General features: G+C 37.5%; 1 protein-coding gene across 4 annotated transcripts in view; it reads left to right on the forward strand.

Moving 5' to 3' along the window:
- The window catches only part of LOC108701460 (partitioning defective 3 homolog B), a 653,761-nt gene that overhangs the window by 501,855 nt on the left and 126,038 nt on the right, over positions 1 to 25,868 (forward strand). For 3 of the 4 annotated variants that reach the window (XM_018236176.2, XM_018236179.2, XM_018236180.2), the window contains exon 20: positions 3,266 to 3,401. The exons of the other annotated variant lie outside the window; for it this stretch is intronic. In XM_018236176.2, the coding sequence (XP_018091665.1) occupies positions 3,266 to 3,401 (136 nt within the window). The remainder of the gene's footprint in view (positions 1 to 3,265; positions 3,402 to 25,868) is intronic. 4 annotated transcript variants of the gene reach the window in all.

Below are 25,868 nucleotides of genomic sequence, written 5' to 3' on the forward strand. Positions count from 1 at the left end.
GGATTGGGGGCAGGCCGAGGGATCTTTTTATTCGTATTACAAATTTACCGGCAGCTACATTGCCGGTAAATTTGTAATACCAGCCCCGGCCTTGTCAGGTATTTTACCGGCTAGGCCGGTAAAATACCGGCCGGGTGGCAACCCTACTCCTGGGACGTCTATACAGCCCTCGCACCTGCTGGCGGCTTCCTGAGTGTGCGACCTCGGTAAGCTAACCGTTAGCTTACCGTGGTCCCACACTCAAGAAGCTGTCAGCAGGTGCAAGAGCTGTATAGATAATGTGACAGGCAAAGCCGCAAGACCGAGCCACAGCAAGCAGGATGAATAGCCGCGGGTTGCCTACCCCTGTTATAGGAGATAGCGAGGGAGGAGAAATCGAGTGCGGCACAATGGATCGTTGCGGTGTCGCCTTTCCAGAAGAGTAGCGCAACCGAAGTTTCGGTAAGTTATTCGTTAATAAAGGCTGTGCGATTTTAAAGTTTAATTAGTCTTGGTGGGTTTTTTTTCATGGTTTACTAACATTTTTTTTTTTTTTAAAAAAAGTTGATATTACTGTTCCTTTAAATAGGCCCTTGGTGTCAGGATTGTAAGCACCTGGCCTTAATGATAGGCGGAGATAATGGAAACAGAGAAAGTAGCATATGTTTATCAGGATTATCAGCATCGATGATCTTCAATAGCCTCCAGTGGTTCAATAAAGAAATGAGCTTGCAGGTTTCTACACAGACCAGGGTTTGATTCCTGAAAGTTCCTGACAAGAAAGACAGGTTAGGTGGAGGGACATGGCAGTGCTGAATGTATAATTAAACAACAATGGGGTGTAAGGATTTCCACTTTACTATAAATACTACTGTTGCAGAGGAGCAAGTAGTAAAATCACTCCCCCAAGTGCCCACTATTGAAATGCAAAGGGTTCCTTCACTTTTGTTTTCTAAATTGTAGTTGGCTAATCAAACCCACTTTCTGGTTGTTATGACTAACTGCTCAGGGACAGTCTTTTTGTAAGAAATGTACTTGTTTCTGAGTTACTGTAGACTGCAAAGAACGATTTGGCATGTTGACAGCCTGATATGGGTAAGGCAAGCTGCAAACAAACGTGCATACAAATTCACATTCTCTCCACCCAGGATTAGGATGAAATAACTGTTATACATTTGCTATAGCATGACTCCCAAGGGACAGCAGGAGTGGAAACAATTGCTCACAAGTTCCCACTTATAAATGGTTTTCATGAGAAAATTTGCAGTTCAAATGTGGGGATATTGTACAAATGGGACAATGGGATGCTTCTCAGCTGATTTACTTCCAGACACATTGCAGCTGCTCCTTGTTCACTCATAGGCAAGTAGTAAAACACTGCAACATGCAGACAGTCATGGTACTAAGGGGGCTAAATCCCATAGCAGCTGAGTTTACTTATGAAGAAGGCAAACGATGCTTATACTGTATCATTATATCATGTATTAGTATTGCCTTACTATTTCTCTCCCTCAATAGTTATGTTGGGGCAGAAGCTTAGAACCTGTAATCATTTTTTTTGGCACTGCCACCATGTGTAGTAAGCAGGGATGTTACAGGGTGTCATATTAATCCTCTATTTGTTTATCTACATTAAATAAATCAGATGTATTCAGAACTCAATGCAGGGGTCCTGAAATATGTGCTAGTCTCTATCTACCTATTGCTGCAAGTCTTCCCTGCTCTACTTGACCTGCTGTGCAGGAGTAGGACAGTAAAGTGCAGGGTATAACCATATAGAGGGCAGCTGACCTGGAGCATAATGTAAGCTAAGCCCTAAGGTTTAAGGCTGCTTTGGCACTTCCTATAGGCAGCATATTGGTTTACCAAGATAGGGAAGGGAAGGCATTATACAGGGCTCCATCCAACTAAACACCTATGAATTGAATCAAAATGCTGACTGGGCGTTAGGCCTGGTCTCCAACTTCAGTGCCCAACCTCACTATTGCTCGTCTGTAGTGATGGATGAATTTATATAAAACTCCACTATCTACATAATGTCTACCTGCAATTATAACCTTGCCTAATTTAGAAGCTTTTTTTTTTTGCTCTAAAAACTGAACTTTTCAGACTTTTAGATATTCCTGTTACCTTATAGTACTTTACCTCAGTTTTGAATTTCCACCTGCTGTTTCTCTGTCTCGTCTCCTTTTTGGTGAATTTTTCCCTTGGACCTAGTTGTGTATCTATAGAGAAAGCAGGTCTGCTTCCTCTATAGGTAACAACAAACCCCCCCCCTGCACAGCTGCTTTCTTACCTGTGGTGGGAAAGGGGGGCACAAATCGGCAAATAGAGTAGGAGGAAGCAAAGTGGAAAGTGGGCGGGAGGATGTGGATCAGAGTGCGCATGTCCCCTCTGAAGATCTTTTTGCAGATATAATTTATTTACATATTTGTGTTGTTTTTTGTTGTATAAAAGAGAAGTACCACGAGTAAACTAAATATATAAAAAAATATAGGGGGAAATGTTAGTTCTTATAAAAAGTGTGACCAATTCAAAGTCAAATGAATTCAATGAAACCCAATTCTGATTGTGCCATAGGCACCTGTTAGTTTGTCTGTGCACTTTACTTATAATTATCATTTCTTGTTCTTGACATTCGCCCTGTACAGTTGCTTTGGCAAAAGTACTGGTGTTTTGCTTTTAAGGAGGAGAAATGTGTACTGTATTCGGTGACATTTTGAAGGGAAAATAATTTTAACACCTTTCTGTATAGTTTAGGATTGGGAAAGGTCATTATGAAGAAGCAAGGTGTCTATGAATAATGGAGGCCCACCAGGAGCCAACAAATAAACGATAGATGATGCCTCACTGTTGCTTCCAGCAGGGAAGTACGTGTGATGATTATTTTCTCATTTGCTAGATGTTTTTCTTTTCTCTTCTTCTTTTTTTTTTTTTTGCAAAGTAGAATGTCTTTTTATGCATGAAAAATGCTTTCTTGCAGGTGTTGATATGAATAAAGATTCAATCTTGCCTATTCTTTGCTCGGTATTATTTCAGCTTTTGGGAAATGGGAGAATTTTTTGAACAATTGTGTATATAACACTGAATATTCATGCTCCCTGGTTTTTAGATAAATGAAGGACATTTTGTTGTCTTTAGGAAATGTTTTTCCTAGCAATAAAACAATCCAGATGGTATCAGAACTCGTTGAAGTATGTGTAAACCTTTCAAATTTGCATTGGAGCAAAAACACAAATTTGGGGGGTATGATCATGTATTCATTATGTTGGCTTTGCTTTTGCAGCGGTCGCTCAACATCTGGTACCGCAGATCGTATCCAGCAGCTGCGGATGGAGTTCCACCAAGCAAAACGGGAAGGTTTTCTAATGCATGAAGATGATGATGAGTTGGGAAGACCTCTGGAGTACGAACAGACATGGGTATGTCTCACTTCCTGTTACAACCAAATTGAAAATAATCTTGATTTAATCTGATCCAAGTTACTGTAGACAATGTAAACAACACCAATAGCTGCATCTTTAATTATAACATTCCAATACTAAAATAGAGAATATATAAGCTGAATTGTTTTCTCATCTTGTTATTGGGCAACATCACAGATTCTCTCAATGTATTCGTGGTTAAAATTGCAGTTTTGCTTAATTTAATACAGCAATTACAGTGGAAATTCTTTGTCTTACATCGATAGTCTTTATGATAAGGAATAGACAATTAGTTATGAGTATGTTTTTAAAAGGGACATGACATCAAGGTTCTGAAGTATCCATTGTATTATTGCTACAAGCTTTTGTCGTCATTTTTGTGTTTTATTCTATAGCATATCATGCGCCAAATTCAGTCTGATGACTGAAAAACAGATTTTCCTATAGACCACACTACAGATCCTGTATCCTGCGTTTACCTTTTTTTCTGTTTGGTTTACTTGTTTGTTCTTCGCAATAGCTTAGAAAAAAATAAAATCTCACATTTTAGAATACAAATGTGTTTGAAGCAATATGGAGTGACAAGGAGACTTTCAGTATATGTGTAAGCACAGTTATATGCCACCAGAGTGTTTTGAAGGAGAAAAATAATAGACAGAAAACGATAACAGCAGATTGACAACCAACTGGGATGCATAAATGTGTATATTTATATAGCTAGGAATTAGTTTGAATCCAGCTATTTTTCTTACCGACACATTTACTGGCCTTCATTTCAATACTCACATCTTCCTCTCCATTATTTATCTGTGGTGTTCCTTATTTGCCCTACCCTAAAACTATTTATGTACGTTTCATGAATAAATTGAGCTATTCGTTGCAAAGTTAATATTTCTTGTTGTTTTTTTTCTGCATATTATGTTTAGATGTAATGCCTCCTATTTATCATTGCTGTACGTCTCAGATTTGCTGACCTAACTTATCTAAGGAAAGAAAGTTTGTAAGTTTTTGTTGTTTTTTTTTTTCTAGTTTGCTCTCTCTTTTTCTTTATTTTGGAGGTTGGATGTAGATTGAAAATACAAAAGCTGTATGGCAAAACACAGAATTGTGATGAGAGCTAAGAAATATAGGGCATTTTTCCCACTGGAGGCACTTGAAACTGCCTCTGCCATAGGGTAGATTCCAATAGCAACCAATCAGTTTAGATCAGTCTACTATAAGGTATAGAATTATCTGATTACTTGCTATGGATAAGTGCACTTGTGCAAGTTAGCATGCACTTATTAATTATTAGTAAATTTGGCCCTTAATAGGTGAAAAATTAAGCAACTGTTCACATTTTGATTCAGGGCCTAAAGATATTTTGAAACATTGGGAAGATACGCCAATATACCTTTTCACATTTCTAGGAACCAATAGGGCATACTTTACTGTTAGGAAGGACCATTCTATTGTCATATATCCTGAGTAGCATCTCCTTCCTATCAGAAATAAGGATATCTATCAAGGCATGCTCATGCCATCTGTGTAGCTTTTCAAGGGGATATTGTAAATATAGATATTCAGTTGCAGTTATATCATCCCATGACCAGGTACTTTGTTAAACCAATGTATTTGCAGAGTTAAAGTAGCTCAAACATTCAAAGCTGACTCAATAGATGAGCCTTTAAGAAGTCAGCTACTCCTTTCTATCTTAGAGAACAACAAGAAGAACCTAAGTCATAGTATTCCATAGTTACTGGGGCCTGGAAATTAGGATGGCTGTAGCCCAAAAGAGGGGGTCATTTATTAAAAAATATAAATGTGTGTTGGCATCCCTTAACATTCTAAAAGTAATCCTGCTATTCCATATGTATGTAAGCCCAGAGAGACCTTAATTATATTATTTTCAGGGTTGTCTGACTGTTGGGTTTGATTAGACCGGCCGGGGTCAAAGTCAGAACCAAATCCAGATTCACCAGGAAATACAACGTCCTGCCAGCTGCTTGAGTCTACATATAAATACATTAATGTAATGATGTGCTTATTGAATTTGCACTGTATGGGTTCCCTGTACCTAAAAGGGTGTACATTTTGTGGTTAGAGGAACTGGGGAAATGATTAGCTTGGGGCACTGGAAACCAGTTCACTGCTATAAGGCTTTTATTGTTAGCAAAATATGTTTTCAATTAGGACATGTTTTTAGACTACAAAATTCATAATGCTACATGATTAGTTATTGCTTGCCATAACTTTAAACTGTTGTGATATTATGGCTTGCCACAGAAAAAGGATCTACCTTTGGTGCTCTTGTTTTGTGAATTTCTTGAATCTTGGCCAGGTTTGCTGTAAAATTGCCATATATCTGCAGTATCTGCACTGTCTTCCAAAACCACAATCAGAAGGAATAAAAAACTTGATTGAAATGACTCATATTCAGTGTCGGACTGGGATACCAGGAGCCCACCAGAGAACCATAGACGTGCGCCCACTTTCCACACTCTTATTCCTCCTATCTTCACTCAAGCTCTTTATTCTCCTAGTCTTTTATATCTACTCACTATATTCTTCCATTATTAAGCATCTGTGCCATAAATAAATAGGGAAGGACCATGAAATATGCTAAATGGTTAGAAGCAAGAGGGCCCACTGATACCTGGGCCAGTCCGACACTGCTCATATTGACTTTGTTTCCCAGAAGGTATGGCAATGATCCTGTTTGTATTGGTACTACTGTATTTGCATGAAAGTGCATTGAAAAAAATACAGCATATCAAATGTTTACAGTAAGCCCCATGATTTTGAGACTCCTAATGCTAACGTTTAATGGATGTCAGCTCAGGTTACACGATAGGAAAAAGTATCAACTGTATACACTTGAAAATGTAAGAATTCAATATGTCACAAACTTTAAATTACATTTTGAGTTGCTAATTTTTGACTATTCAAGTAAATTATTCAAGTGAAATAGGTTTTTTTTGGTGACAAGTAGTGATTAGCAAATGTTTTCGCCAGTCATGAATTGGATGGATGACCATATAAAAGCACAAGGCCAAAGTCATGTGACAGAAATGACATCACTAAGCTCTGATTATAACCAATGGCGTCACTAAGCACCATTTATAGGATATCATTTATTGGATGTTCATGGCTCTTGTGTATTATATAGTGAATAAAGTACCCCCTATTGTATATTATAAGGATATTATACAGTAAGTTACCGAGGAGTTTCATGACCATATAAAAACACGAGGCCAAAGGCTGAGTGTTTTTATACAGGTCATGGAACTTTGAGGTAACTTATAATATCCTTATATTTTGCAACAGGGGGTACTTTATTATAATACACAAGATTTAGTGAGTCATGTGACAGAAATGACATCACTACTCACTGTTTATATCTGATGACATCAGTACTCACCATTTATAAGGATATCATTTACAAAATATTCATGGCTTTTGTGTATTATAATAATATTAGACACTAGTGTTATAAATAGAAATGAGAGAAGAACCTTTGAATCCATTTTGCTTTATGTTACTTTAGTGGAATTTCAAACAACCTCCTTTCCTAGCTTCTTTACCTTAGGTCATGGCCCCGCAGGAGTCACCCAGTACAACTATGAAGCATGGTCATGGTAATCAGAGCAAGGCCAGTAATCAAACAGTTGTAGGACGTAAATGTTCAATCCAGTGGGTTAAACTTCAGTTCTACCCAACTAGCCAGCAATAGCATATTATTATTGCCCAAGTGGCAAAGCAGTATGTCTGGGGAAATGCCAACAAGCAATTTAAAGGCAGAGTGGGTGAAGAAAATTGTCCTGAAAATGGCCAAAATAAACAAGCATTCTATTGTTTTCTAACTTAACCTAGGGTTGGAGCCATTTTCCCTTTTAATAAACTGTGTGTCATTTGTAGCTTGTATTGCTACACTTTTCATTGCTTCGAGCACAGTAACTTTGCATTTTGTTTTGTGTCTACCTTACAGTGGGTACAGAGAAATCCCATTTTATAACGCCGTATATTGTTTTTATAAAGCAGTTTATAAAAGAGATCCTCGATGCCTGTGGTTATTTGCAATACACTGTGAAAATGTAAATCCTCCAGGCAACAAAAGCGTTAAACGTTGCACAAAGAGAGGCAGTTTAAAGCTCTTGATCCTTGTACTGAAGTCTTTACATGGCAGAGGTTTTACAGACACATATTAGGATCTGTAAGAGAACACAGGTTGCTCCAGTGAGATTGATTTAGTCCCCTCTGTGTAAATCAGTTTCCAGTGTGCGATGTCTTCTCTCCAAACTTTTAACCAACAAGGCATGTTGAGACACAGTTGGTTACATGAACTGGGGTCAGATAAATCCAGGAGTTGCTAAGCAATGCGTCGTGCCTGGAACACGCTTAGAATACTAATGTCTTTGCTGCGCTCTGAGTACATTGGTGCCTACACCTGCAGAACATGCAGCGTTTGACATCTAACCTTTAAAGAGAGAACATATTCATCTCCTTCCATTAATGACAAGTCTCCAAGGGACTCCTTCCACCCGTCTTTAAAACTGGACAGCTAATCGCATTCCCTTTACATGAGTCTTGTCCCTGGCACTGCTGCTGTGTCATTTTAGGGATGCTCAACCATTGAGCAGATATCTCACTAGAAAATGTTACAATTCCCATTAAATACCTGGGAAATGTAAAGCACTGTGGGTACAGACTTCATAGTGTATAACCTTGCTTGCTTAAAGCTGCAATTAATTGTACTTACTTCATTCTGATTTCTTTTTTTAATGCTTTGCAGCTGTCTTTTCATAATACACATTAAGGGAGTTACTTATCAAAGGTCAAGTTTGTGAGTTTTTTCTACCTTAAATAACTCACAACTCGAATGTTTGCTTATTTATGAAAAAACTCAAATGAATGCAATTGGGGGAAAAACAATTGATTCTCAACTCAAATTGATTATCTGCGAAAAAAAACTCTAATACCTCAAATTGATCAAGTTTTCGAGCGCAAACCACCAAAAAAAAAAACAAAAATCAAGAAGGGTAAAAACTTCTTCAAATGGTTCAAGGGACCTTTGCCATTGACTTCTACATGACCTCCACTAGCTTTAACTGGTGTAGTTTCGGATTCTGGCTTTTTGCAGCTTTGGGGCATAATAAATCTCAAAAAAATTAGTGTTTGTATCCAAAAAAATTCAAGTTTTTAGTGAAACTACCCTAGAAAACCTTCTTTTTCTCAGTAAAAACACAACTCGACCTTTAATAAATAACCACCTAAGACAAATGTTTTGCATATTTTGCTGTATTGGTATTTACAAGGAATTCTAATTATGATTAATCTCTGTAAAGCACTATGGATTATGTGGGCACTATATAAAATTAAGGATAATAATTCTAAATGCAGCTTAAAGTGTAGCAAAGTGGTTATTCTATTCACAAGACCTATAGTGAGATATAGAACCAGTAGATACAAAACAGGCTTATTACAAACATAGGTGTTAAATTGCACAAATTAAATTGTCAATAACAACCAGGTCTTTGCTTCTATATTCTAATTTTCTTTTTAACTAATTGCCAGTTGGTTGCTATTGGCAGCTGTATTTGTTCAAATTCGCGCTTTCAGATATGGCATATGGCTGTACTGTAGATTTGTGCTGCCATAGTTGTAAATAGCCATTAAATCGTAAACAATTTTTTTAACTTTAAAAATATGTTAAATTGCACGAGTGTTAAATAGTCAAACTTTTAAAAATTAACTTTGAAATATGCCTTTGTATTGTGTAATGCTGGTATGAAGAGATGCAGATACACTATACTAATATTCCTGTTGGTTTCATCTACTTTGTTAGAGCTTTAAAGCTTTCTTTTGCCCTCCTATAGATTTATTTTTCCTTTCTCTGTCCCATGATCTACGTTATCTTTATCCAAACCCAATCAATTAGTCTTAATGACCCTACCAATGACCTGATTCATGTGCAATCTGATAATGCGATCTGCACACTAAATTACCAGTGTCAGTACAATTTAGCCACGTGTATACAGGCCACCCATGCATAATAGACTGATGACCCTCTCGTGCAGATTGTAATTATCAGATGAATTAATTCTCTGTTTTGGGCAAACAAGTTCATTTGGACTTATTTGGCACATGATGAAGAGCAGTGCTGTCCAACTTATGTGGTACAGAGTTTTTCTGGCCTACGTGGAGAAAGGGCCGATAATGTAAGCCAGTGTTGACCACTCCACTTTTTTTTAAACCACACCCATGTTATTAAAAAAAATGTGGGTAAATGATACCCACATTAATGGTGGTAGCAAAACAAACAAATTACTGGTCCCAGCGTATAAATTCAAGAGTTGTATCGCTGTGAATTCCTAGGAGCCAATAATCTGACTTTACATTAATGGTGGTAGCACACAGAAAAAAACAAATGGTCGGTGTTCACTGCAGGGATATCACTCATATGAAAAACTATATTTCATATTAAGACATACCCTTAAATCCGTATGCCTCATCCTCCGGTGTGGATAACACAGCAACCCCCAGCACATGACACCTTAGGGGCTGCTAACAACAATTTGCAAATGCTAACACATCCCAAAAACAAAACCCTACCAGGCTCATGGCCCACCGGCCAGGCCCGGACTGGCAATCTGTGAGGGGCTGCTATAAGATGCCATAGAAAGTCAGTATTTAGTGGGCTGGTGGGGGCTGTTTGGGCCTCTGTGTGGACTGATTGGGCCTCTCGGTACCTGAAATGCCAGGGCCTATTTTAATTCTCAGTCCGGACCTGCCACCGGCAGAGTATGATACACACAGGGAGCATAGGGCAGGAAGAGTATGAAACATACCATTTTGTTTCCCCTCCAGCAGCTGTATGAGGTGTGAACAGATGAACAATATAGCCACTTTCAGTCTGGATATGAGGTGTGAAAAGTACAGGGCTTTATGGGTGTGAACAATGCATGGAGGATTACAGGTGTGAACAATACAGGGGATTACTGCCTGAATTTGAGGAGTAAACAATGCAGGGGCCAGTTAATATCTGTAGTGATACCTTTTAAAGTTTACACAAGGTAAGCAGTCACAGAAGGCAGACTTTCATGTGGTGGCCACACAAGGCGGGGGGTGGTCGCAGGTCATCAGTTGGACAGCACTGATGTAGAGCATGCAAAAATATTTACTGTACTCCATCCCAAGAAGCATTGGTTGAGAAGAAGTTTGGCCAAAAATTCTGTTATGTATTAAAATAAGCTCCTTGCATCTAAACAATGCTGGAGAATGACCTAGCAAGTGGGTCCCTTGCTAGGGACTACTATTTTATGCATGACAAACGCGCAGGCCCAAGAATATCGATTTCTCAAATGCTACGTAGCACAGAGCCAAAGTCTGATAATACAAGGTCCAAGGTATTTTAAGACATCTGTGAAAATTGAGAAGAAAAATTGAAATCAGGGTTGCCCAGCCTTTCAGCTGTTGCTTTATAAACAACCCCCTACAACACCTCCAAAGATGGTTATACTTTAAGGCTGGTGTGTCCAACTTTGTTTATATTAAAGTAATATGTAAATCAGGATATTTATCCCTTAGCTGGTTGGTGGGCTACCTTGATGGTTATACCACTACATGCGAAAAATGTCTGTTATATTTCACAAAGAAATGAACTAAATGGTAAAATTTTTAAGGGACATTTATTGTAAAGGCTTTAAAATTTCTAAATGAATTACTGCCTTTAGAAAACACATCTGGACAGTTATATCTATACTCTAATACACATCTGTTTCACTGTATTAATAGATTCCGTTGTGCAGACAATCACCCATAGAGATACCATGTGCTGTCTAATAAGATCGGTTTCCTGTTGCAAAGTCCAGATCCTGCAGAAAAACTGTATTGGGACTTTTCTCTCATTGGCAAAAGGCCAGTCTTAGTACTGATCAATGTTCCCCTTAAACCAGAGCTTCCCAAATGATGAGGCTCGTCACCCAGGGGGACAAAAAGCAGCAGATAGGAAGCTCAGCCTAAAAAAAGATTTAGGAAAAACACAATTCACTTTTCTGGATGCTTTATGAAAAATATTGCAGGATGACAGTTATGACAACATTTTGGTATCTGGACTTTGTTAATAAAAACCCTAATACATACAGACAAATACTGTACATACACCATAAATGATTCATGATAGGTTAAAGTTAAAGTCCATACACTGTGCAGTGAATGTTTCCAAACAAGTGTTGTGTGTAATTTACACTGCACACACATTGCATACAAATTCTAAAAAGTTACATATAAGATTTGTTTTCTATACACTCTACAGAAACTTATAGTGTATTGATTACCCCAAATGCTGCAATAATGCCCAGTAACCAGAGCGTGCTACCATACATAATACTGACATTGTCTGCTTTTGTTCTTGTGTCATCTTAAAACAACCTTTGGCAATAGTGAGCAGTATGGTGACCAAAGCAGATATACAAGCGAGCCGCAAGATAACCCCAATTCTCTGATTATTTTCTACTCCTTGTTGTCACACCATCATATTGACTTATAGTGCTTTTGCAGTACTGCATAAATTTTTAGTCCAATCAGTTTTTGAAATCTCAGAAGGGTACGATAAATCATTTGACCACTAAGTGTCTGCAGTATCTTTCATTTGTCACCACCAAAATACAAAGGAATATATGGTTTGCTTTTCTTTATTTTTCCAACCCAAAAGCATTACACACGTCTGTTAAAAAATAAAAAGGTTGAAAAAACTACTTTGGATTTTAATGAGCAAATAATTCCAAGTTCAGGATGCTGGCTTTTCAGTACATTACCCTTCCAGAAACCTCAGACGTTTTCTTTGGATTGTGGCTAGAAACCAAGGTTTTAGTTATAAGCATTCCTATCCTGTAATGCAATGGGAGAAGTTGCATATTTGTGCTACACCAGTGGTTTTCTCCTCCACAAGCTTTTCTGACTAATAAACTCTCAAAACCACCAAATATGCATTTTTGAACACAATTGCCTTAGTAGGTAAAAAGGATCAGTATTGTTACATGAAACCTTCTACCACTTTATAACAGTCTTCGCTTATTTCAACACACAAAACAGACTAAAGATCTATAAATGTTGGTCCCAGGAGCCTTATTCACAAGTTCTCACTTATAGCAGAAAAAAATTAGAGAAATGTGGCACTATTGATCTCCTCACAAAGACATGCTAACATTTATTATTTGCCAAACAGCAGTGCAAGCTGTTGTTGTGCGCTTACGCAAGGTGGTTTTGGCCAAACACACAAAACTACTGGTGCTGCACCTTGTGCAATCACATACAACAATAGGGAGACATTTGCCAAGATAATATAAAAACTATTTTCAATATCACTTAATTCCAGAGTTAGTTTTAAAATAGGGAAATTAATGGGTTCCGCAAGTAAAAAATGTAAAAGAAAAGAATAAAAGGCACATATTGTGCACAGTTTCTTAAATTATTTCATTATTTTTCACAGGGAGGCCCTGACCCACTCCCAACCTGAAGAGTGTAATTCTAATAAAGCTCTCCATAGACGCGACCATTCTTCTTGCCGAACGACCGAATTTAGGGAAGCCCGACCGATCCTTCGAAATTATCATGCGGTTAGTGGGATTCGAACGATCGTACATCTTACGATTTTTTGGCCGATATTTGTCAGGAAATTGATCGGCCAGGTCAAAAAATCTTTGTCGGCCCCAGTACAATCTATCTATGTTTGCAGGGCCAAGCAGGCAGCTACCCTTTGTTTTTCTGGCAAATTGGTCTTTTTAGTTGATGGTAAATTCGTACGATCGTTCTGAGAAGATCGTGGTCTCACGATCAGGATCTGATCTTTTAAAAATCTCAACATCTATGGCCAGCTTAAGAGCTGTAATGCATTAACATTTCAAGATTCATAGGTTGGGCATTCCTGATATACATTATTTTGCCTCTCATGTTGGTGCCTTTCTGCATAACCAAGGGTCTACTAAAAATGTAGAAGGAGATAATCCAACAGATTTCAGAGTTTGCACACCAAAATGCTGTCAGTGCTGCAGCAACATGGAGCAGATCTTAAGGGATTGGTATGTTCTCTGCTGGCAGAGAAAATGCTTTGTGTGCCATTAGCCTTTGTAGAGAAGGACCTCAAAATATGTTGTATGCAGTCTACTGGCATATTTTATCCTGAGCTACTGCTCCTGCAAGAATATATTTTTATCCTCTGTGCACCCATTGTACAGTGTGGACATCCACTCACTAATTCATATTTGGCTGGAATCACATATTCCAACTGACTCTCTTATGTCTTTGTTTGAAAAAAAGCATACAGTTAGTTCCATTGCGCTCTGTAGCTCCATGATATCTTAAACTGTTATATCCTTGTCATGTTTGGTAGTAATAACTGCTTTGGGGAAATTCTTGCTTCCTAGTAGTGTTACCTACTCAGAAAACATGGGTTGTTAGATAGAGTCATCACCTTTTTCCTTTAAAATTGCACACATATGAAATCAACATGCTAAATGGATAATTAGCAAGGAATATAGATACCTACTGAGCAAGGTTTATTTGCATATTTGCAACATGTGCCTTAATAAAATGCTAATTAGCCACAAGTGGAATATGGAATCAGTTTCAAAGAAATGACATGGTAACTTTACTGCTAGAGTAAATTGTTGCGCTTTTGTGGGAATAAGTGAATGGCCAGTCTCACTTTATATTTATACATTGGCTATAAAACATAGGATATAAAACTCATCAAGTAAAACTAAAAAGATCAAATAAACATCATCACAGGAAGGGTGCTACATTGCGAAGTGAAAATAATGAATTCCCTTTCTCTTTAAAAGAGTGTGTAGGCCTAACTTATTTTACCAGTCAATACATGCAGTAGTTCGGTAAAATATTTACACACTCCAAAGTACAATTTTTTCTAGATGTGCTTATTTAGAAAGAAGATCATCTCCTGTTTTAATGGTTGAGTTAAATAAATATATTTTTGTATAAAATAAATGGGGCAAAACAGATACTGTGATTTTGTACCAAAAATTAGCATTAGACCCACAGGTTTACAACAGTTAGTAAATTGTACGCAGGATAACGTGTGCCTACAAGGGAAATGGTGGTACGCAGTTGGCACTTGGGTGCACAGCTACTCTAGGAAAGTATTGCCTAAAGACTAGTTAGGGATACATTTGGCGATAATCCTATTTGTTCTCCTTGATACTCCTGGAAGCCCAACATCAAAGTAATTTGGCTGTAAGCTAAAAGGTTGATATTAAAATGCTTTCAAAATCTGCAAATTTATGACTAAGGAGGTTCCTGACCAAATGCTGTACCTCAAAGAGGGGCTTGAAGTAATAAAGCCTGAATACCACTGTTGTGTCTGAAAGAAAAACTATACCCCCTGAACAATGTAGGCCTCTATAAAAATATATTGCATAAAACAGCTCATATGTAAAACCCCACTTCATGTAAATAAACCAGTTTCATAGTAATATACTTTTTTTTAGTAGTATGTGCCATTGGGTAAACATAAATAGAAAATTGCAATTTTAAAAAATAAGGGCTGCCCTTCGGGATCCTAGGATTCACTGCGCACACAAACAAACCAAGCAAACCGTACATTTTAGGTCACATGAGCCAATTAACAGACAGAGTTATGTCTTTTGCTTCCACACTTCCTGTTACAGTTAAAGTTGTAGTATTTGTGGTCAGCTGATCTCTGAGGCAGAACACAGACCATCACGAAATAGTGGTTTAAAGGCTAGAGGTTTAAAAGAGTAATATTTACTTAAATATATACCAGTTTGGTAAGATTCTTTAATATGCCACTTAATTTGATATAAACTGTCTGTTGCTTAAAGGAGAAGGATAGCTACCGAAGCAGTTTATTGCTAATTGATTAGCCACAATAGTGCAAGCTATAATACTATATTTATTCTGCAGAATGCTTTACCATAAACTGTAAACAGCTCTAGAAGTGCTCTCTGTTTGTTTAGGATAGCAGCTGCCATATTAACTTGGTGTGACATCACTTCCTGCCTTTGTCTCTCCCTGCTCACTCATAGCTCTGGGCTCAGATTACAGAAGGGAGGAGGAAAAGGGAGGGAGAGAGGAGCAACCCTGGAGGTTTATGCTGAAAACAGGAAGTCTGATACAGAAGCCCATGTGTACATAATAGAAGGAAAGAAATTCAGTGTTTCTTTTGACAGAGAACTCCGAGCAGCATTACCAGGCCCGGACTGGCAATCTGTGGGTTCTGGCAAATGCCAGAGGGGCTGCTGTATGGTTCCATAGAAAGTTACCATATAGTGGGCTGGTAGGAGGCTGTGTGGGCTGGTAGGGGGCTGTTTGGGCCTCTGTGTACTTGGAATGGCAGGGCCTATTTTGACTCCCAGTCCAGGCCTGAGCATTACTGTACTTTAAGGTTTACTGGTGTATTTATATAGACCTTTCTGATAAAGTGGACTTAGTTTTAGCCTTTTTTCTCCTTTAAGTATTTATTTTGGGAGTATAGTTTTCCTTTAAACTTGCATACAGTAGAGGGCCATGGTGGCAAATTGTGCCTTTTCTGTGTGTATGGTCACTCCTCACATGTAAAGAGACAGGAGATGCACACTTTGCTGATTACAACTAGCACAAATGCAACTGTGATGTATTCATTGGAAGACCAGCATTGCAGCAGGGCTTCATGACGTGACTGGATGGTTAAACAGCTAAGCTGAGAAAGACATTTTATGAATATTTAATTAATAAATTACAAAAGTATAAAAAGAATTATAGAAGTATCAAAAGACAGAAAGTTTAATAACATTGTTATATGTAGTGTGTTCTACTGTATAATGTAAACTGACTAAAATTGATAAGGCTATTAAAAGACATATTAGTGTTTAGTGATCTGTATAAAAGCACTTAGCCTTCAGTCCCCTTATTTATAGGGTTACAAGACCCTCAGTGATCACTAATAGCAGTTAAGTTAAAGTTCTCCATTACAAACAGTACATGCACAGCAACATTGTGTGGTATCCATTTAGTATTGATATCCCAGCTTTAGTTTGTAAGATTCCATGATTTTTCTTCAGCACTAATTATCTGATGTGCTTCAAGGTTATATAGATGGCTGCCACTTAAGGCATAGGACTGCAGCATATGCAGAACTTGAAAGGGATTCTGATAAATGATGGGCGAATTTGACCCATTTTACTTCGCAAAATTCTGATTTTTATAGTATAGGTTTTAACTAAATTGTGTATATTGCAAATAATTCATTCTACCATTTAAAATTGTATTCTTAAGCCAATAAATTTATTTTTTTAGTTATTGGTGTGTAGGCAGCCATCTCAGGTGATTGTGCCTGGTCATGTGCTTGCAGAATGAGCCTGCACTTCGTGATGGAACTGCTTTCAGATAAGCTATTGTTTCTCCTACTCACTACCACTAGGTAGGGGCATGGCAATATTTTTAGCAATGTAGGTGTCATGGAGCTATTATCTGGTTACCTTCCATTGTTCTATTGCTGCTAGGGGGGGGAGGGAGGTGGTGATATCACTCCAACTTGAAGTACAGCAGTAAGGAGTGACTGAAGTCACAAGTCACATGACTAAAGGCACTTGGGAAACTAACAACATGCCTAGCACCATGACAGATTTGAATATTCAATTCAAAAAAAAAAAAAAGTTGCTCTTGAAAAATGGATTCAATGCAGGATTCGTCTAGAGGACCACTATTAACTGATGCATTTTGTAAAAACATGTTTTCCCATGCTTTAAACAACTGTAAGTGAACACATACTGGCTTAGTTTTCCAGCTTTGCATATTAACCCAAAGAAAAAATGTAAAATGCAGTGAAAACACATGGTACAATGAATAAAGCACATTGTTTTTTTATGGGGACAATACATTTAGGGCCGGCACTACTGACACTTCTCGGTGTTATCTATATACTCCATCATTTAACCTCAAATTTTCTTATGATGCTGCCTACCCAGTGAGCTATTACAATTAATAACCAAGACAAACAGCTCTGTTAAATTCAATCTTAACAAAGTAGTTCTGGATCATAGACTTGCCTAGAGTGCATTTTATAAGTTCCATTAACTTCTAATTTTGTTTATTTTGAAAGCATTTTAATCAATTTGCCACTCACAGTGTTTAAGTACAAAATGGAAATATTTCAGTGCAGGCTTGGCTGTATGAAAGCGTCACTATTCATTTACCCAAATAACTGATTTCAGTGAAAACACAAAAGTAAATTACTACTTTAGAGAGCTGACTACAGCCCAGGGGAAATTTCTTCACTTTGCGCCATTTCCAGCTTTCTTTAAATTTCCTTGCAACAGAAGAGAATACAAATTCTTTTCTTTTAAAAGGGGGATATGTATTGGAAACTTAATATCTTCACTTCTGAGAACTTCTGCATCGGAAAATGATTTTGGCCTTGCTTCGAGTGCTAAATTCATGACTATCCGTGCCTATTATTTTTCAGCTATATTTTTATTTTTAGAGCCACAGAAAATATGATAATAAAAATATAGTATATGTAGTTTAAAGTTAGCTGTAACCAAAGTTAATTCAAGATGGTCTCTGCGGAACTCTGCATTACTCATAAAAATTTTTTTTTTAAAGGATATTTGTGTATATTAGATTTAGAGAATAGAAAGATACTCCCTGCATAAAACATTTATTCATTTACCCCAAGATGAAAGTTGCTTAGATAAATGGTAGGAAAGCTCTAGATGTTTTGTTTTGTGGCCATTTTTGTTGATTCATGGTGAATCATGTGTTTAATAAATAGTATTTATCCCCACAGGGAGTAGAGATTAATTTAACTTGCTTAACCAGTATTATTATAACCAATAATTTTTCATGTCGCAGGTAGGCCACTTGAAAAATTGAGAAGTATTATTTTTGTTGTACTGTTTTTTCTATTGTGAGTTTGTAGCACACTCTATACTCATTTATACAAGTATTGTGGATTTGTTTAGGACAAAGAAGTTGAAATGATGAGAGGTGGATCTTGCTACTTAAACACTAGAAGGAGGAGAAAGGCTTGGGATGCTCGATTAAATATCTTATCTGTGGGGTTTGTGTCCTGGTTATGAGCTTTGGTTTGGAAATAGGTGACTAGGGAGAATGCACTGGGTCTGACCTAATTGTTTCTTTATGCTGTACAGATGAAGGAATGAAGAAAGGCCTAATTTAATGGACTCATAGGTCATAAGCTAATAACAAACAAGTGAAATTCCCTTAAAGGACAGACCAATAAAACTATATATGAAAACAATTAATTTGACTTGACATACAATGAATTTCTGTCCTGTACATAAACATAACATTTTTTTTTTAATAATGATGCTGTGCAGACTGACTTGTATTCTAACTTATATATACTGACTTATATACTAACGTTTAGATTTCCTGTTTTTTGTCCAACTCGAAAAAAAAATTCTGGTCATAAATGTGACTTGAGAAATTATTGGCAACTTTATAAACGGAACTTTCAATTTAATTTTATAAACATGTAAGTAATCTTTAAACTGGGTGCAATGGTTTATGCCCCCTCCAGGCAGGCAACCCATTTAGGCATGAAATAGTGCATAAGACCTGAAAATGAATTAGAGAGAAACAAAAAATAAATCACACTTGAACAAAAAATATTACCCCCTAAGACATCTTTACTAAAATAGACACATTTTTCTTTACAGGTGTTAGTAAATCAATTTTACATATAAATAAGGTAAGGGCATGTTTATTTTATTGTGTCAAAAAACATTTATTATTAGTTGTAGACTTATATCTGTTTATATTACATGGTATGGGAACTATTATCCAGAATGCTCAGGACCTGGGGTTTTCTGGATAACAGATCTTTCTGTAATTTGGATCTTCTTACCTTAGGTCTGTTAGAAAATCATGTAAACATGAAATAAACCCAATAGGCTGGTTTTGCTCCCAATCAGGATTAATTATTATAGGATCAAGTACAAGTTACTACTATTCCTTCTAAAACGTGGCGGTCCACGTGAAAAACTTTAAAGGAGAACTAACGCTTAACTAAAGAAGTAGCTAGAAATGTTGTACATTATGTTTTGGGCTTCTGTACTAGCCAAGGCAACCACAGCCCTTTAGCAGTAAAGATCTGTGACTCTGAAGATGCCCCAGTATCTCCCCATGTGTCACTGCACATGCTCTGTGCTGTTGTCACTTACTGAGCTTAGGGACTGACTCAAAATATACTGTACATATAGAATATAAATGTCAAAATATAAAGCTGATTAGTAATTAATACAGATACTTGCTACATGGTAGCACAAAAAACAGTGCAATTAGCATTAGATTTTAATAATTAGCCCTGGTGCATCAGCTTATATTGCAGGCCAACCTCATTTTCTGCTTGATAATTTGCGTCAACCCCTATGCATACATTTTCCAAGATGGTGACCCCCTGTGACATGTTTGAAGTGCTGGATCATTGCTGCTATTGAGTAGCAGAAACTTTAGGCTGGTGCAATAAGTTCAGTATATAAAATAAATATGGCATTTTTAGCCATATTCATTTTTAGTGGTTAGTTCTCCTTTAAGGATTAGAAGCAGTAGCAATTAACCTGTTTTAATTGTACAAAATCCTCAATTTCCTATTTGTTATTTGAGTATACCCAGTTGTGGGGGCACATTATTTGTACATCCTGCACTATTATATGCTTTTTACCTTTCATGAATGTGTGAATACTTAAATACACCATGCTTGATGTATAATTACTTTTAAAGTTTGGTGAGTAGACAATTTTACCATAGGGTGCCTGATTTATCATCCTTGGTCTAACCTACCTTAAGGGTCTACAGCACATGGCACTTTTCTAAAAAACTTTTACAAAATTAACATACCGTATATACTCGAGTATAAGCCGAGTTTTTCAGCCCCCAAAATATGCTGAAAAACTCTACCTCGGCTTATACACGTGTCAAGCGTAAAAACGGTCGCCGGCATCTAAGAATAGTCGCCAGCGTCCATGAATAGTCGCCGGTGTCCAAGAATAGTCTCCAAGAATATTCGCTGGCGTCCAAGAATGGTCGCCGGCATCCAAAAACGAGACGCCGGCACCTCCAATGGGAGCAGAAACCCTCAATTTTTTGATGGAAACTTACCAGAAGCTGCTGCATTTCTCACCCTAGGCTTATACTCGAGTCAATAAGCTTTCCCAGTTTTTGGAGGTAAAATTAGGTACCTCGGCTTATACTCGCGACGGCTTATACTCGAGTATATACGGTAGCACAGTGTGTTGTAATTGGCACTTTATTATAATTAATCAAGGGTACTGCACCATAGTATCAATTTTGCACTTCCCTACAGAGATTTGTTAAGTACAAGTTACTATGTTATTATTACAAAGAAAAGGGAAATTTGGATTATTTGGATCAAATGGAGTCCATGGGAGATTGATTTTTACATACTTTCTGGATAGCAGGTTTCCGGATAGCAGATCCCATACCTGTATTCTGTTTATTCCATATCTGTCTCACTTTACTAATCAAATGATTTTTGCTTAGCTTTAAGTGCTAAATTCATGTCAATTATTTTTAAGCTATTTATTTAGAGCCACAGAAAATGTGATAAACATACAGTATCTCTAGTTTACAGTTAGCTGTAGCCAAAGTAAGCGCAGGATGGTCTCTGCGGAACTCTACATTTCTAACTCATAGACCCCCGGATAAAACATTCATTCATTTACCCCAAGATGAAGGTTGCTTAGATAACTGGTGGGAAATCTCTAGATGTGTATTAACATTTTTGTTGATTCACTGTGAATCATATGCTTCATAAACAGTATTTATCCCACAGGGAGTAGAGATAAGTATAATCTGCTAAGCCAATACCTTTCATGTCACTGTTAGGCCACTTGAAAAAATTGTTCTCTATAATCTTGTCCTGTAGATCAATATGGGTCACAAAGATAAGTCATATAAATGGCTATTTAAGAAAGATTAGACTTAAGAAATAACTTATTAACTATGGAGAATTGACAAATGCTTTATCCTTGCTTATCTATGATTTGAGAGCTGTCTGGAGTCTTGAGACCCCAAACAGCTTTGGTGGCTAGACATCCAAAGGTCAGTCTGTGCTGCATTTTTTGCACATAACTGTTTGCCTTTCTTTCACCATATTCAAATAATTTAAAAATGATTTCCTTTTTCCTGTAATAATAAAACAGTACCTTGTAACTTAGCAGCATGAATCCATATTGGTGGCAAAACAATCCTATTCGTTTATTTTTTCCGGCAAATGAAACGTATGGCAAAATTCTACTGCAGATTCATAAACATTTTAACCACTCACAAAACATGAATTTCACTGCAAATCTGTATCATGCAAAAAGTGTTGTCATCCCTAATACAGAAGCACCAACCTGTGGCATTGAGCGAGAGAAAATGCACCCACTGCAGAGAGTACAAGGGCAAATCATTTTATCTGTATGTGTGAATGAAACAATAAGCCTCTTTAGACCAGTTTACATTTACATTCTATAGTAGCCTTATATTTTGGAAATAGAGGTACAATAATTATGGTAACAATAAAGCAACATGTGCCCTACACGCTTGAATTTTACAGAGTTTCAGAAAAGCTCTCCTATGAAACGGAAGCGTGGCTTTAAATAGGGAGAATAAACTGCTTTTTTGGAAATGCACAAAAATGACCTAAAGCAAGTGAGGAGAGCAGAAATATGTAGGTTAGACATGAAACACAATAATTGTACGACATGCTTATCAGTAACAAAATAGTCAGATGTATTTTAAATTGTCTTAGATTACTTTTTCATATTTGCAGAAATAAAGAGCATTAGTCAATGTTATCCAACTGGGTCTGAAAGTTTATGCTAATCTCAGAAGAGAAAAGTAGACCTAATTCGCTGTCAGGCAAGCAAGAGATAAGGAAACTCCAGTTAGTAGGTCGCAGGGATGTTTGAGTCTCATAATATACTTAACATTCTGCCGCCAGCTTTATCACATCCACATCAGCCTTTTATCTATGCAGCATTAGGAATGCAGCAGACGTTATGCTGAAAATGTGATTTTTCTGAAAATTGCCAGTTTGTGTGATGCAGCATTCTTGCAATACTTGATGGGAAATAGTACTCATTAGTTGTTTTCTCCTTCTTATACAGTATTTCTCTGGAAACCTCCATTTCTTAAACCAAATGTTTACATAAGGTGGCATTACACCAAAAAACACCACAGAAGCACAAACTGTGCAGCAGAAGGACATAAGTAATAGATGATTCATTTTGCAAGTAATAATGGTGTATTAAAAAAGATAGCAGGGATCATTTATGACCACAAGTGCAGTTGCAGGTCCACTGAATTGGGCTCAGACAAGGGCACGAAAAATCCTAACCATTAAAAGTATGCTCAGTGACACTGCCTTGCTCCTGCAGCAAATAAAGCATAAGAAGTGATGGGCGGATTTGCGAAACGGTGCCTCGTTTTTGCCGCCGCGACATTTTTTTTGACGTGGGCGAATTTTCGTCAGTGAATTTTTGCGGCCGTTTCACAAATTTATTCGCCGGCTGCGAATCTCGCAAATTCGCCGCAAATTCACGCCTGGTGAATAAATTCGCCCATCACTAAGCATAAGTGTGTCTATTGATGTATGGGGAACCTGGGAGCTTTAAGCTGGCCATAGACTTAAAGATCCAAACGTACGAATCGACGATTCGTACGATTTTCGGACCGTGTGTGGAGAGTCCCAGCATTTTTCGTCCGGCGGAGATCGGTCGATCGGACAGGTTAAAAGCTTATCGGCTGCCGATAATATCTCTCCATGTATTGCTGATCGTACGATTTTCAGTGGAAGACTATCACTAGCTTTGGTTGGACATAACTATCATACGATTGCTGCTGTCAGGGGCAGAACATCGGCTGATCTGTTCTTTTCTACTTTATTTGATCTGAATGGTTAGTGGCAGGTCGGGAGATGGGAAAGTCCGATCGTTCGTGGATTCGATAACCCTGTAGTGGGTAAATAAAACATGGGGATTGTGTCCGAAATTGCACTTGGCACACTCTTTAACAGATGGCAGATTGAAGCTCAGTACTTTGGAAAAAGTCACGATCATTTATATTGGGGATGCACAAAATCCAGGTTCGGTATTCAGCCAGAATTCAGCCGTTTTCCTCATGGCTGGCCAAACCAAATCCTTAAAATAACATGACTTTTCATAACAAAACAAGGAAGTAAAAGAATGCTTTAATTGCACGCTGCGTGTGTGGTTCTTTTTTTTCCCCTTGCCGATCCTGATTTGCATATGCAGATTAGGATTCCGGTTCTGTATTCGGCCAAATCTTTCACATTTGGGGGTATGGCCAAATCCCAAAATAGTGATTTCGGTGCTTCTCTGATTCTTATGCTGTGATTTTGTACAAAAAAATGCAGTAAACCCCAATTTTTAAATTTTTCAGGGGACTGTTAAAACGGCATAACTTTAAATTTTCAATTTGGGAAAGAAAAATCACAGCTTGCCTGAATGGGACTGCGACAAAACAGCGTCAGTTCTAGGAAAACATAAAATTGGGGTTTGACTGTAAATCATTATCCTTTATCTATGTTAATTTGTATATTTTTGTTTGTGTATATTTGTTTATTGATTGCAATATGTGTCCCCTTGTTTGTACTATTAGTTTATTGTCACAATGTGCAGAGTGTACTCAGGAGAGGTATATACAGTAAAATAAAGATACCGTGCATGCCAATGATTGAGGATAATTCCTGTCTCCCAACTGTTCAGCCAACAAGTTCAAATTCCACCTCATCATATCTATGACTTTGCAGATGTGGGAGCTATAAGTGCCAGCATCCCTCCAACTTATCTCTTGCTCTTCAGTTGTGGCTGCCCTTTGAGTTCCAGTACCCCTAATAGCATATCTTCATCCTGCCGCCATCCAAAAGTCTCCAAAAGCCATCCCCTCCTCCTGTTTGTAGGTATGCGGCTTCTTGTTCAATAGCAGCTTGTGGGTGAAGCATGTCTTAAACCCCAGAAGTACAATGAACAATATTATAGAGTATTCTGCAAAATGATTGTATCTGTATAGTTCTCCTATCGGTTTGCCACACAATGTAAATATGATTTAGGCAATTTCAGTTTAATTGTTCTTGTTATGTGCCTCTTTGAAAACCATATTTTAAAATTTCTTTTTTACCCTTTACATTCTCCTTGTGGTGACTAGTGTACAAAGCATCTTTCCTCGGCCTTTCCTTGAGTTTAGCTGGAAACACCTCTACAGGTATGAGATTCATTATCCAGAAACCTGTTATGTAGAAAGTTCTGCATTACGGAAAGGCCATCTCCAATAGACTCCATTTTATGAAATAATCCAGTTTTTATAAAACTACTTCCTTTTTCTCTGTAATAATATAACAGTACCCTGTACTTGATCTAAACTAAGATACAATGAATCCTTACTGGAGGCAAAACCGGCATATTGGGTTTATTTAGGGGGTTAATTACGAAACCCCCGAATGCAAAAATCACAAAAAAATTGTGATTTTTTTTTTTTTTAAATAAAACCGGTCTATTAAAAAAATCACTAATTTTTCTTAATGTATGAAAACCAGAGGATGGAAAAGTCTGATCAGAAAATCCGGAAAATCTGGCATCTCAGACCTGTCGAGGTTGCATATAAGTCAATGGGAGAAGTTTTCTGAGTTTTCGGGCAACATATGTGAAGTGCATATGTTTTCTTTCCACTTTTATTTTTTTACATGCGGCATTGCTGTTGAGAGAAGTTGGGACCCGCTTTTATTCTGTACACATTTTTGTATGAAAAATTCAAAGAGAGAAATTTTATAGTAAAAAAAAAAAAAGTCATTGAGAAATTTCATAATAGTTTCAGAAAGGGAACTTTTGAAGTTTAGTTTATCTTCTGCGGGTTTCATCCTGTTACATTAACCACTGGCTGTGGCAATTACGTAAGTTGATCCGGTAAAGTTTGTGTTCTGTAGACAAGCCTGCTGTTCCATATAGTCAGCATGTTGGTGCTATCACTAAACCACTGTGTAAAGATATATGGCCTGGACATGTTCAGTCAGTTACTTTTGTCTCGTGCCAAGGCCTACAGTTAACATTGCATACGCAAGATAATGGCATTGTATTCAACTGATGATAAAACAACACAATTGTAAGTTTTATCACATACTCAGGCCTATTATTCCCAGCTATAGTTACAAACTCTCACTAAACAGCCTTTATCTTCTCCACATATTCCAGTATAAACTGCCAGATCCAGACAAGATGTCCCACTCCAAAGATCAGGAACAGTAGAGCAAAGGCACCACAACAAGGTGCAAGTCAGTGTTTTGACTGACGTGCAGTAGACATTTGAGCTCTTTTTTTTTTTTTTTACAAATATAGGGCCAGGGGTGCAAAAATGGGCTCAAACCAACATCATTTTTGCATTTTCGCTACATGCTGTGCACTTGGCAGAATAGCCACAAACCTT

This window comes from Xenopus laevis, chromosome 9_10L (assembly GCF_017654675.1).
Source record: "Xenopus laevis strain J_2021 chromosome 9_10L, Xenopus_laevis_v10.1, whole genome shotgun sequence".
In the NCBI taxonomy this organism is placed as follows: domain Eukaryota; kingdom Metazoa; phylum Chordata; class Amphibia; order Anura; family Pipidae; genus Xenopus; species Xenopus laevis.